General features: G+C 39.0%; 1 protein-coding gene across 4 annotated transcripts in view; it reads left to right on the top strand.

Annotated features, from left to right (window-relative positions):
• ALG5 (ALG5 dolichyl-phosphate beta-glucosyltransferase) overlaps positions 1–8,548 on the top strand; it is a 50,831-nt gene extending 42,283 nt beyond the window's left edge. For all 4 annotated transcript variants that reach the window (XM_007960172.3, XM_007960173.3, XM_073013442.1 and 1 more), the window contains 2 exons: positions 5,779–5,864; positions 8,339–8,548. In XM_007960172.3, the coding sequence (XP_007958363.3) occupies positions 5,779–5,864; positions 8,339–8,454 (202 nt within the window). In that variant the 3' untranslated portion in view covers positions 8,455–8,548. The remainder of the gene's footprint in view (positions 1–5,778; positions 5,865–8,338) is intronic.
• Positions 8,549–12,708: the final 4,160 nt, after the last annotated feature.

The raw sequence follows: 12,708 nt of genomic DNA, 5'->3' as shown, positions 1-12,708 counted from the left end.
TCACGTATCCTCCCACCTCAGCCTCCCAAAGTGCTGAGATTACAGGCATGAGCCACTGCACTCAGCTTATATATTTTATTTATATTTTTTTATTGTGGTTTTTTGCTGTTTATTTTTTAATATTTTCAATCCATGATTGGTTGAATTTGCAAACATGGAACCCATGGATGTGGAGAACCAACTATGTATATAGCTTCATCTTCAGAGCCGTACTTCACCTAAATTCTTTCCATTTATGGAAGTTAAAATACTTGGGCCAGGTGTAGTGGTTCACACCTGTAATCCTAGCACTTTGGGAGGGTGAGGTGGGCAGATCATTTGAGCCCAGGAGTTCAAGACAAGCCTGGGCAACATGGCAGACCCCCATCACTACAAAAAAAAAAATACAAAAATTAACTGGGCACGGTGGTGGACACCTGAAATCCTAGCTACTCAGGGCACTGAGGCAGAAGAATCACTTGAACCTGGGAAGTGGAGATTGCAGGCAAGACTCCATCCAAAAAAAAAAAAAAATTATTTGCTAGGCGTGGTGGCACATGCCCATAATCCCAGCTATCCAGGAGGCTGAGGCAGAAGGATAGCCTGAGCCCTGAGGTCAAGGCTGCAGTGAGCACTTGATTGCACCACCGCACTCCAGCCTAGGTGACAGAACGAGACCCTGTCTCAATAATAATATATATGTGTGTTTTTCTTTGAAATGAACTTTGCTTCAATGAATACTTTTTATTTTTAAATACTTTTTATTTTTATTTTATATTTTAATTTTAATTTAACTTTTTATTTTTATATTTTAATCATTTATTTTTAATCAATGAATACTTTTTATTTTTAATCAGTGTTATAATTTTGTATATTAAATAGTTATAGGCTTAGAATAGTAATTCCTTGCCCCAATTTCCACTCCATAGCTGTGGCCACTTTCAGCTGTGTTTTGCTATTTCTTTGTTGTATTTGCATTTATGTTCAGAATAATGGATCTGCATAGCTATTTCTCAAATGTTCAGTTTTAGATATTAATTTCCAAAATAGGAAATAGATGCTAAGAACTAAAATTCTCTTCAAGTTCTGTATACCCTCCACACGTAAACTCCAAATACAGTTTTTAAATAATTATTTATTGTCAGTATTGATTGTCAGAGCTGTGTGAAGATAATTCACATTTGAGTGCAGCATGATTATATTACCTTTCTTGTACTACTTTTTGTTTTCCTGAAGGTAATAAATGTTTGGGGTTTTTGTTTGCTTTTCTGTTACTTACTCATGTTCAGGTTCCCTCACTGTGTTTAAACACAGATTCTGCATTTCTTCATTTCCATTGGAGACATCTCAGTCAGCTCCTGTCTTTCTGCTTGCTCTCTGGCCTGTGATACAGTTTGCTCCATCCTCTATCTCCATTTCCTTATTTATACCCCTATTTTAGTAGAGCACATTCCCCTATTAACTTTCTAAAAATATGAGAAACTTTTTGATTCCTTGCATGTGAAAAAAAAATTGATTCTACCCTCATATTTGTTTTATAGTTAGGTAGAGAAAGGATTATAACTATTCAAAATGGAAATTTTTCCTCAGAATTCTGGAAACATTCCTGTATTGTCTTTGGCACTCCATGCTTCTGTGAAGGAGTCCAATTCTGAATCTTGACTCTTCGCATGTTGTTTCCACCCCCTTTTGGAAGCTTTTTCTCTACAGTGTTTTGAAATATTATAATTCTAGGCCTTAATGTAGTTCTTTTTCATCCTTTTTGTTGAGTACTGAGTAGATCCTTCTATTTTTTTGTAAATTGACAATTATAGTTGCATATGTTTATAGGATACAAAGTGATGTTATGATTTATGAATACAATGTGGCATAATTAAATCAAGCTAATTAATGTACATCCATTTTTTTGTGGTGGGAACATTTGAAATTTATGTGAGCTGAGTTTCAAGCCCCATGTTTAAAGGTAGGTGTGCTCACCTTTCCCAGCTAGGCTTAGGAATTCTTAGTCGGCCTAGGAAATCCAGCTAGTCCTGTCTCTCAGTCCCCACTCTCAACAGGAAAAGCCAAGTGCTGTTGGGGAGATGACCGCTCTAACTGCTTCTTGCTGAATTGGGGTGTAGTAGGGGTCGTGCAGTTGAGATTTCCTCTGGAGGGGTGCCTTTGATGTCATCAACAATGGAGCATGGGCTAGCAGGGCGGTCCAGGGGTCCATGGTAGATCTTAGTCATGGACTGTATCTGGGGCTCCATTTGAAGAACCATTTGTAGTTTTACAGCTTCGATTCTGGAAGAGACAAACTTAACAAGGAGATTAAAGATACAGGGATTGAAATGTATGGCCTGAAGTGCAGGGGCATATGGGTGTGGGCGGTGAAAGTGGGGTTTCCTTTAGAAAAACTCGTATACATTGGGACATCCATATTTCCGGGAAGCTGCATTCTCCATAGAAGCTTTTGGTAAGGGGAGCTACTGGTAGTACAGCGGCATGGAGGAGGTGCAGTGAGAGTGAAAGGGAGTAAGAGAACAGTAAAAACAAAAATATGACAAGGGAGGGCCATGGGGATTGCGGATCTACCATTCTAGTTACTTTCCTCACTGTTGTTGCTTGAAGAGCAGGTGCAGATCCTCTAGAGGTTCACAGGAATAGCTAGTGTTGTCTCCTGGATTTTCAGGTTCTTTGGCAGTATCCAGGGTTTGACTCGAGTGTGATGTATCCAAGACTCCACTCCAGCCACTTTAACCGCAGTTGGGGTAGATAAAATGACTGGGTAGGGTCCCTCCCAGGATATGTCTAGGGATGGGGAATTAATTAGAGGGAAGGCACTTGACTAATCCCATGTCTCCAGGGAGGAATAATTCCTTTCCCTCCTCTGAATATCTTATTTAAAACTCTGTCATTTTCTTTACCTGCATTTTTTCTGTTGCCTCTGATTTTTTATGTTTCTTTTTATGACTCATTCTTCACGTGTCTATAGTATGGCACTAAAACACTCCGTAGAAGCTGTGTCCATGCGCAGAGCCTCTGATTGATAAATTTCACTACAGGTTAAACCAGCAGAGCCACATGTGAGAAAGTCCCAACTGTCATTGTCTTTTGGACAGGTCATTTTCATGAAAGTGGAGTCCTTCAATAGCCTGCCTAGGAGCTGTGAGCCTGGCTGTAGCATTCACAGAACCAACAGAGAAAAGGCATGAGGGGAAGGAAAATCTTAGATGTTCAGTGAGTCCAACTTGCAGCCCCACCTGTGTCTTCACCTGAAGACATCATTTGGACCTTCAGTGCCTGAGCCTCTGGGGTGCTCTGTGGCACCCTTCTCCCTCCGCTCTTGTCCATGTTCCCTACAACTTCCAAGGTTTTTTTTTTATTATTATTATTATCATCTCCTCCCATCTTTGTTCTTATGTTTTTTCCATATTGTTGCTTTAATTTTGGTAGGGCTGCAGCAGGCAGCAGTGGGGTTCATGTCCATCTGCTGGGTTTAACAGGGTCTTAGCATATTTTTTGTCCTTTAGGAATCTGTTCGTGAGATAACAGCTGTACCAGGAACTGAGTAAGAAAAGAAAACACAGTGGCTCAGCCCAACCCATATTTGCATAAACAAATGAGGCATCTTAGTTGGAGAATAACTCTTATACTGTTTCCCTCTAATAATACAAGGTTCTATATAGAAGTACTTGGTATTTTAGTTAAAATGTTTGCTTAGGTAACAGAGTGGACACTTAAAATATGGTGATATGAGCTGCATTTTTTTGTATGTGTAATAAATATCTTCATGTCTTCTAAAATGTTTGAGAGAGGAGAAAGATGTAATTTAATTTTGGGTCAAGCACAGTGGCTCAAGCCTGTAATCTCAGGACTTTGGGAGGCTAACCCAGGTGGATCATTTGAGCCCAGGAATTCAAGACCTGGGATACATAATGAAACCCCTTCTCTACAAAAAATACAAAAATTAGCTGGGCATGGTGGCATAGAGATGAAAATTCAAAAAGAGGGCTAGATAATAAAATTGAGGAAATCTCAAAAGAAGAAAACTGGAAGAGAGAAGATAAAATTGTAGGACTAGTAAGGAATATCTGGGCCTGTGCTCCCAGATGTTCGGGAGGCAAAGGTGGGAGGGTCACCTGAGCCCGGGGAGGTCGAGGCTGCAGTAAGCCCTGATTGCGCCACTGCATTCCAGCCTGGGTGACAGAGTAAGACCCTGTTTAAAATAAAACCAAAAAACCCTTTTGGTCTAGGGTTTTGTTTTTTTTTTTTAATATAAAGTGATTTCAATTAACCACCCCACTCTTCTTTACTAATTGTTTTGTGTATTTGGTAAGTCACTAGCTATATACTGATATCCTTAGAAATAATATATAATAATCTGATTCAGGTTATCAAAAGTATCATTAGAACTAACTCAGCCCACTAGCTAATATTTTGTTTTCGTGTTAAAAGGAAAGTTAAGCGTTAAGCACCAGGCTTAATACTGACATTATTTCTTTTTTCATGAGTATCACAATTCTAGGTGATGAAAGTTTTAAACTACAACCCAGTTTTGTAAATCATTTTATCATCTTAACTAAGTATTTTATTTGCATAAGAAAAAGCATTGTTTTAAAAAATAGTTTTCATATTGAATTATCCAAATAACTTGGAATTTAAACTATTTAGCTAATGGATGATGACGGTATTGTGGCCAAAAAAAAAATCTCCCAAATTCAAGTTGTCTGGGATTGGAGAAATCAAATATAAGTGGACTTTAGGCATTTTCTTGTCTGTATTAATAATGTTTTACAACCAAGCCCTAGAAGTTTGAACTGGGCTCTGTGCAGCCTAGAAAGTGGGGACTGACTCATGGATGAAAGCAAAACAGTCAAGGACTTTAGACAGTTTAAGAAGTGACGATGAAGAAGACGTAACAGGTGCTTTTCTTCCTGAGCTTTAATGCCAGTGAGAGAAGCAGCTAGTTCAGATAAATTTTGTAAGCAGAATCCAGGAAAACTTATGAGTCAGGATTCAGAACCTTTAAGGAAAGCAGGTTTGACCAAGGCACTGACTGAAAAGAGGCTTTAAGAAAGACCTTTCCTAAGTGGAAGGAAGGATGCACTGGAGATTTAGACTGGAAATGGTTTTAACAGTATTAGTGCAATGGCACTAATTAGGACAAGTAAGACAATGTATCACATTCCTATGTATGTATTAGTTATACCCAAAGAGTATTTCAGACTAGTCCAAAGTAGCTTTTTACTTTGAACAGTTGCCAATATTATATTGTCCAGGACACCACAGGGAAGGGGAACAGAAAAGACAAGGAAGGCCCTGGGTACACTGTATTAGAAAAGTAATCTTGATCCTCTGATGATAGAAGAAAATAGGCAACCAACTGTAAAGTAATGCAAAACAATCTCAACTAGAGCCTCTCAGAGTTTTGTTTTATCAGCTCTCTGAATCAGGTGAAAATGTCAGTTCTTTACCTTGAGCTAGTCTAGTTAAGGTTAGGATTGAAAACCATCAATCTTGAAATTTTCCAGGATTAAATTTTTTCTCGGAACCCATGAGGCTAGTTTTACCTCTGTGAGTTTCTGAGTTGTGACAGAGATACAATGTTATGCAGTGATACTCTAAATTTATCATATTTGACTTGAAACTTCTGAACTACTCAGCCTTGAATTATTTGACTTCTGTGAATGTGATCTTCAGGTTCATGGTATAACGTTTGTATCTGCCATGTAAGCTGCTTTAAAACATGCCAAGGCAGAGATACAGTTGTGTTCTATTTGTCTTTAAAAATAAATATCAATATATTTTCTATTTTAGGGCATTTGATGTAGAACTACTGTACATAGCACAGTGCTTTAAAATTCCAATAGCAGAAATTGCTGTCAACTGGACAGAAATTGAAGGTGAGTATATTGTTTATTGTATGACTGTCTTGAGTCAGACAAAGGGAGAGATATCAGACAATGCAGTTGTCTAGTAAAGTCGGCTGGCTTTAATGTTCTCCTTGCTCCCCTCATCAAGCCCTTCTCAGCTGTCTTGACTCAAAGATCTGGGTCCAAGGAGTGTATTACCTATTAATACCTTCCGTCTGGCTTGCTGCCTTGTATATATTTTGTCTGTTCATGGGACCTTCAGTAGGCCTACTACCTTGTCCAAGAAGCTTCAATAAAACTTCCTACAATAGACAAAGTCATGGTGATCTGAAGTTAGAAGGTTGATAGTCTTTTGAGATAAATAAGTTTGTTTTTCGCATCACCATTTCCTGTATATTTTTCGATCACTAGGTGGATATTAATTAGGTACCTGAAAACCACTATGCAAAGCTAAATAAGAAATAAAAGTTTTTTTTATGGCCGGGCACCATGCCTCATTCCTATAATCTCAGCAGTTTGGGAGACCAAGGTGGGTGGATCACCTGAGTTCCAGACTAGCCCGGCCAACATAGTAAAGCCCTGTCTCTACCAAAAATTACAAAAAAATGGCCGGGCATGGTGGCAGGCGCCTGTAATCCCAGCTACTCAGGAGTCTGAGGCAGGAGAATTGCTTGAACCCGGGAGGCAAAGGTTGCAGTGAGCCAAGATCGCACCATTGCACTCCTGCCTGGGCAACAAGAGTGAAACTCCATCTGAAAAATTAAAAATAAATAAATAAAAGTGTTTTTACTCCAAATGTCCACAGTCAATTCAGAGCCATTTTAAAACTATATCTGTACGTATATCCAAAAATATAAAGATCCCAACTCTATAATAACTTGAAATCTATCATAAATCTTAATAATTCCTATTTAAAAAGGCTTAGACAGCTCTGGCTGTATAGAATTTTAAACATATTCTAGTTTTCTCCTTACTTTAGAATGAACCTAAATTAGCTCACAGTGTGGGAGCAGTTAACATAATCCACTGGAGATTTTTTCAAAGTCCACCTCTTCTGGTGAGAGTCCTTGTTGTAGTAAACCATTATTGCTCTGTAACCTCGGATGTTTAGGGACAGAAAAAGATTAAGAGCCAGTCTCGAGATTATACAAACTCTATGGTCTAGAATGAATTCAAACCTCTCTATGTCTTGCTGAATCAAACTGAGTTTACAAAATCTTAGCTCATTGCCACAGTTGCTGCCTAGAATCAAAGGGGATTGGGAAGCAGATAAAAGGATCACTCAGGGGTATCATGATCAACTCTGTTGATCTGTGTTGATCTTTGGCCAACATAAGACTCTATGGGAAGATGAGGTGGGGAAAAGTAAAAGTCCATTTTATATTTAGTCATTTGCTTATTTGCATTACAGAGATAGCTGTATTGTAATATGAATTGTAGGTACCTCAACTTCCTCATTTGTGGGATGAAGATAGTATTTGGCCCTGATAAACAATATCTCTACAGTGCTTTGGTGGTAGTGTTTTCAGAAGAAAGCTGCTATATAAATTCAGAGCAGTGAAAAAGGTCTTCTTTAAATATAAAGTATAATTAAAATGATAATGAAATGTTAAACCTTCCTCTTGATACTTCTTTATCTGCAGGTATATGCTATAAGTAATGGTTACAAGAATCTGCTGTGGCCGGGCACGGTCACTCATGCCTGTAATCCCAGCACTTTGGGAGCCCAAGGTGGGAGGATCACTTGAGCCTAGGAGTTTGAGACCAGCCTGAGCAACATAGTGAGACCTCATCTCTATAAAGAAAAAAAAATTGTAAAATTAGGCAGGTGTGTTGTGTGCCTCAGTACTCCCAGCTACTGGGGAGGCTGATGTAGGATGACTGGATTGTTTGAGCCCGGGGGGTCAAGGTTACAGTGAGCCATAATCGTGTCACTGCACTACAGCCTGGGTGACAGAGAAAGATCTTGTCTCAAATAAACAAAGAATCTGCTGTGATACGCATGGATCAGCTATTTAATTAGGCTGGTGTTCTTGTGTAGCCTGAGACAAAGAGGTCTGGACAAAATTATCTTAAGCCTGATCATAGGCTTTATTTTTTATCATTAAGATTGGATTTATGTAGAAATAATCATATTTATCTGTTATGCTGTATCTTTACTTGTTTCATATGTAATTATTTTCAGTAATGAGCACTCAGTGAGTAGTTTTTTATTAGACTTTTCTAGAGCCCTCACCATAGGCAGTCCCCTCCTTTCTATAGTAGAGCCGTATGAAATTTTCACTGTTTGGATCCTTTCGAGTTTTATTTCACTTCAAGATTTTCTGTTATTGTTTTTAGAGAAAACCACTCCGCTCACTTCAGCTTTGAAATTGTTTAACTTTTTGGTCTATGATTTTTAAAAAATTAAGGTGCTAAAGGCTCACAACATGTAGACTTTAAACTATATGTTTTCTGCTGAGTTTATTTCAGTTAATTTGTTTTTAATTATTTTTAAATTGCAGGTTCTAAATTAGTTCCATTTTGGAGCTGGCTACAAATGGGCAAAGACCTACTTTTTATACGACTTCGATATATGACTGGTGCCTGGAGGCTTGAGCAAACTCGGAAAATGAATTAGGTTGTTTGCAGTCTTCAGTTGTGTTCATATGCGTCAGTGTCACATTTCATTTCATTTGAAACTAAAATTTTAAGTAAAGCTGGAATCAACTTCCTGTCATTGTCTGCCTTTTGATAATTTTAAAGAAGTAACTTCCCGTAAGTAAAAAATTGTATATCTCTTTGGATATAAATGGTTTTTAAAAGATGTTTATTTAAAAAGTCAGATTTTCTTTGGCTTATTTAGCTTTATTATCATTATAATTCTGAGAAACATAATTTTTGTAGACAGAAGTGATTCTTACCCTAAAGTACCTACATAACTCTTTTTTTTTTTTTTTTTTTTTTGAGACAGAGTCTTGCTCTGCCACCCAGGCTGGAGTGCAGTGGCCAGATCTCAGCTCACTGCAAGCTCTGCCTCCTGGGTTCACGCCATTCTCCTGCCTCAGCCTCCCGAGTAGCTGGGACTACAGGCACCCACCACCTCGCCCGGCTAGTTTTTTGTATTTTTTTAGTAGAGATGGGGTTTCACCGTGTTAGCCAGGATGGTCTCGATCTCCTGACCTCGTGATCCGCCCATCTCGGCCTCCCAAAGTGCTGGGATTACAGGCTTGAGCCACCGCGCCCAGCCCATAACTCTCATGAACTTAAATAGAAACTACAATCATGTAACAGTTTTCAGAGATTTAAAAACAAAGCTAGGGTATAAGTTTAAATGTATATAAATTTATCCAAATCAAAGAAACCTATATTTCAGCCTATGAAACTTTAGGAAATTATACATTAAAGGCAAGAATACAGACTTAGTCACAAAGGTGTCCATTTCCTTATAGTCTTATTCATCTCTAGCACTGGAGGCCATGGTAGGAGGATCACTTGAGCCCAGAAGTTCAAGGTTACAGTGAGCTATGATCATGCCATTGCACTCCAGCTTGGGTGATGGAGTTCCTGTCAATCAATTTTTCAACATTAATATATTTACATAGTAACATCAGAAGTTTCTGTCTTTGAGATACTACAAGAACTAATAGCAATTATAAAATTATGAACCCCAAAATCAGATTGTTTCTGCCAACTTAGAGAACAAAGTAGTAATAGTTTAACATTTAGTAAGTGTTTACTGTATGCCAACCACTGTTCTAAGCACTTGGTATATAATGACTCACCTAACCTTTACAACAGAAGAGGAAACTGAAGTACAAAAGGGTTACCTGCCCAAGGTCACCCAGTTAGGAAAGAGTGGACTCATGATTGTAACCTGCATAGTCTGGATCCCAAGCCCACACTCTCTAATGACTCTGCTGTAGCCTTCAGTTTCTGAAGGTATGAAAACTGGGGATCATGTAAGTAGAAAGTTTCAGCAGTGCATTGAATAAAACATTTTTGAGTGGAAAAGTAAGCTAAAAATGACTCCTCTCCAGTAGTTTGAACAACAGTGATAATATCACATCTGCAGTAGACAATTAGCTTCTTGAAAATAGAAGGCTTACCAGGCGCAGTGGCTCACGCCTGTAATCCTAGCACTTTGGGAGGCCGAGGCAGGCGGATCACCTGAGGTCAGGAGTTCAAGACCAGCCTGACCAACATGAAGAAACCCCATCTCTCCTAAAAATATAAAATTAGCTGGGTGGTGGCGCATGCCTGTAATCCCAGCTACTCGGGAGGCTGAGGCAGGAGAATTGCTTGAACCCAGGAGGTGGAGGTTGTGGTAAGCTGAGATAGAGCCATTTCACTGCAGCCTGGGCAACAAGAGTGAAACTCTGTCTCAAAAAAAAAGAAAATAGAAGGCATGTCTTACTACAATTAGTATCTCCAGTACAGTGCGTAGTATATAGTAAACAATAATGATGAGATGAATAAACATTATTTACTACCAGATTTTGTGAGCATTAAAGGCACTTAAATGGATAAATCAAGAATAATAGAGAAGACCATGCTCATAAGAATTTTTAAGAATAAGCCTTGTGCCAAAAATAAGATCCTTAATGAAATTATAAAAAGGCAATGAAATAATTTGTTACTGCTCTTTATAAATGAGCAGAAATGCATATTTGAAGCATAATAGGAATATTGAAGGTAAGTCATGATACTTTTTATGTATTTTGTATGTGAACACTATAGGGAAAAGTCTGATACCATTGATGCCAACTTGCCTTTCTAAGCAAGTTTACCTAAGAGAGGAGTATGGGACAGAATCTGAGGCAATCAGAGAGAAAAGGTAGTTTAACCTGTTAACTTACAGAATCTGCTAACAAAAACTACATAGTGAAATAGCAAAATAACAGCTACTATCTTTTTTTTTTTATTTTGAGATGAAGTCTTGCTCTTGTCCCCCAGGCTGGAGTGCAATGGCACGATCTTGGCTCACTGCAACCTCTGCCTCCCAGGTTCAAGCGATTCTCCTGCCTCAGCCTCCCGAGTAGCTGGGATTACAGGTGCCTGCGATCACACCCAGTAATTTTTTGTATTTTTAGTAGAGATGGGGTTTCACCATGTTGGTCAGGCTAGTCTCAAACTCCTGACCTCAAGTGACCTACCCGCCTCGGCCTCCCAAAGTGTTAGGATTACAAGCGTGAGCCACCACACCCAGCCACCAGCTACTACCCTTATAGTATGTACAAGGAAGAGTAATGAACATTTTGCATGCATTATGTAATTTAATCTCATCAAACAACTATCATGCAGGTATAATTACCCGCATTTCACAGAACAAAGCAGCCAAGTCATTTGCCCAGGATTACACAAGTAGCCATTATTCATGCTTCTACTGAAATAAAAAATAGGAAACAAACGAACATGGGGCATGATTAAAACAGTATAACCTGAGGACAGTCAGACAACTTGGCCATTTCTATGTCAAGTCTTCTGACTTGTTCTGATAGAGTATATAGAATAGATACATATGAAACTTGACTTGAGGGTCACATCTGGACAATAACGTCTCTTGACATCTGTAATCCTCTATCTCCATATAGTTATGTACAGTTGACCCTTGAATAACAGGTTTGAACTGCACAGATCCACTTATACATGGATTGTTTTCAAAAGTGTATTGAAAAAGTTTTGGGGGATCTGTGAAAATTTGAAATAGCAACAGGAGGTTGCTATAAAATTACAGTAGTAAATGATAGACTAATATCTACATGTATTTTATGCATTAATGACATAACCTTTTTCTTAATATCTTTCATAATATCGAAGACTTCGATATTAGTCTATCATTTACTATATAACATATTTACTATATAACGAATCTATTCAGATTTATCAAAACTTACGCACACATAGACCATACAGAGACTATTCAGTCGAGATAAATGTAAACAAAGATGCAGTATTAGGCTGCTCGCAGTGGCTCACACCTATAATCCCATCACTTTGGGACGCCAAGGTGGACGGATCACCTGAGGTCAGGAGTTCGAGACCAGCCTGGCCAACATGGTGAAACCCTGTCTCTATTAAAAATACAAAAATTAGCCAGGCGTGGTGGCAGGTGCCTGTAATCCCAGCTACTTGGGAGGCTGAGGCAGGAAAATCACTGGAACCCGGGAGGTGGAGGTTGCAGTGAGCCAAGATCGTACCACTGCACTCCAGCCTGGGTGACAGGAGTGAGACTCCGTCTCAAAAAAAAAAAAAAAAAAGATACAGTATTAAATCATAACTGCATAAAATTAATTTTGTAGCCACCTCCTGTTGCTATTGCAGTGAGCTCAGGTGTGAGTATCCACTTAAATGCTGTGTGACACTAACCATCCCCACGTGAGCAGTTCTTCTCTCCAGTAAATTGCATATAACAGTAGAAATTGAGCTCTTGCAGCTCTCATGTATTTTTCATGTTTAGTGCAATACTGTAAACCTTGAATAACACCATGGGACCAATATGAAGTACCATTAGTGATGCCGGAAATACTCCCAAGAAGCAGAGAAAAGTCATGACATTAAAAGAAAAAGTTGAATTGCTCGATATGTACCATAGATGAGGGCTGCAGCTGAGATTGCCCACCATTTCAAGATAAATGAATCCAAGCCAGGCACGGTGGCTCACACCTGTAATCCCAGCACTTTGGGAGGCCGAGGCAGGCGGATCACCTGAGGTCAGTTCAAGACCAGCCTGGCCATCATGGTGAAACCCTGTCTGTACTAAAAATATAAAAATTTGCCGGGCGTGGTGGCGGGCACCTGTAATCCCAGCTACTTGGGAGACTGAGGCACAAGAATCACTTGAAGGTTGCAGCAAACCAAAATTGCACCACACTGCGCTCCAACCTAGGCGACA

This window comes from Chlorocebus sabaeus, chromosome 3, assembly GCF_047675955.1.
Source record: "Chlorocebus sabaeus isolate Y175 chromosome 3, mChlSab1.0.hap1, whole genome shotgun sequence".
Lineage (NCBI taxonomy): Eukaryota > Metazoa > Chordata > Mammalia > Primates > Cercopithecidae > Chlorocebus > Chlorocebus sabaeus.
The sequence above is the reverse complement of the archived record's forward strand: the minus strand, read 5'-3'. Positions and strand labels throughout refer to the sequence as shown.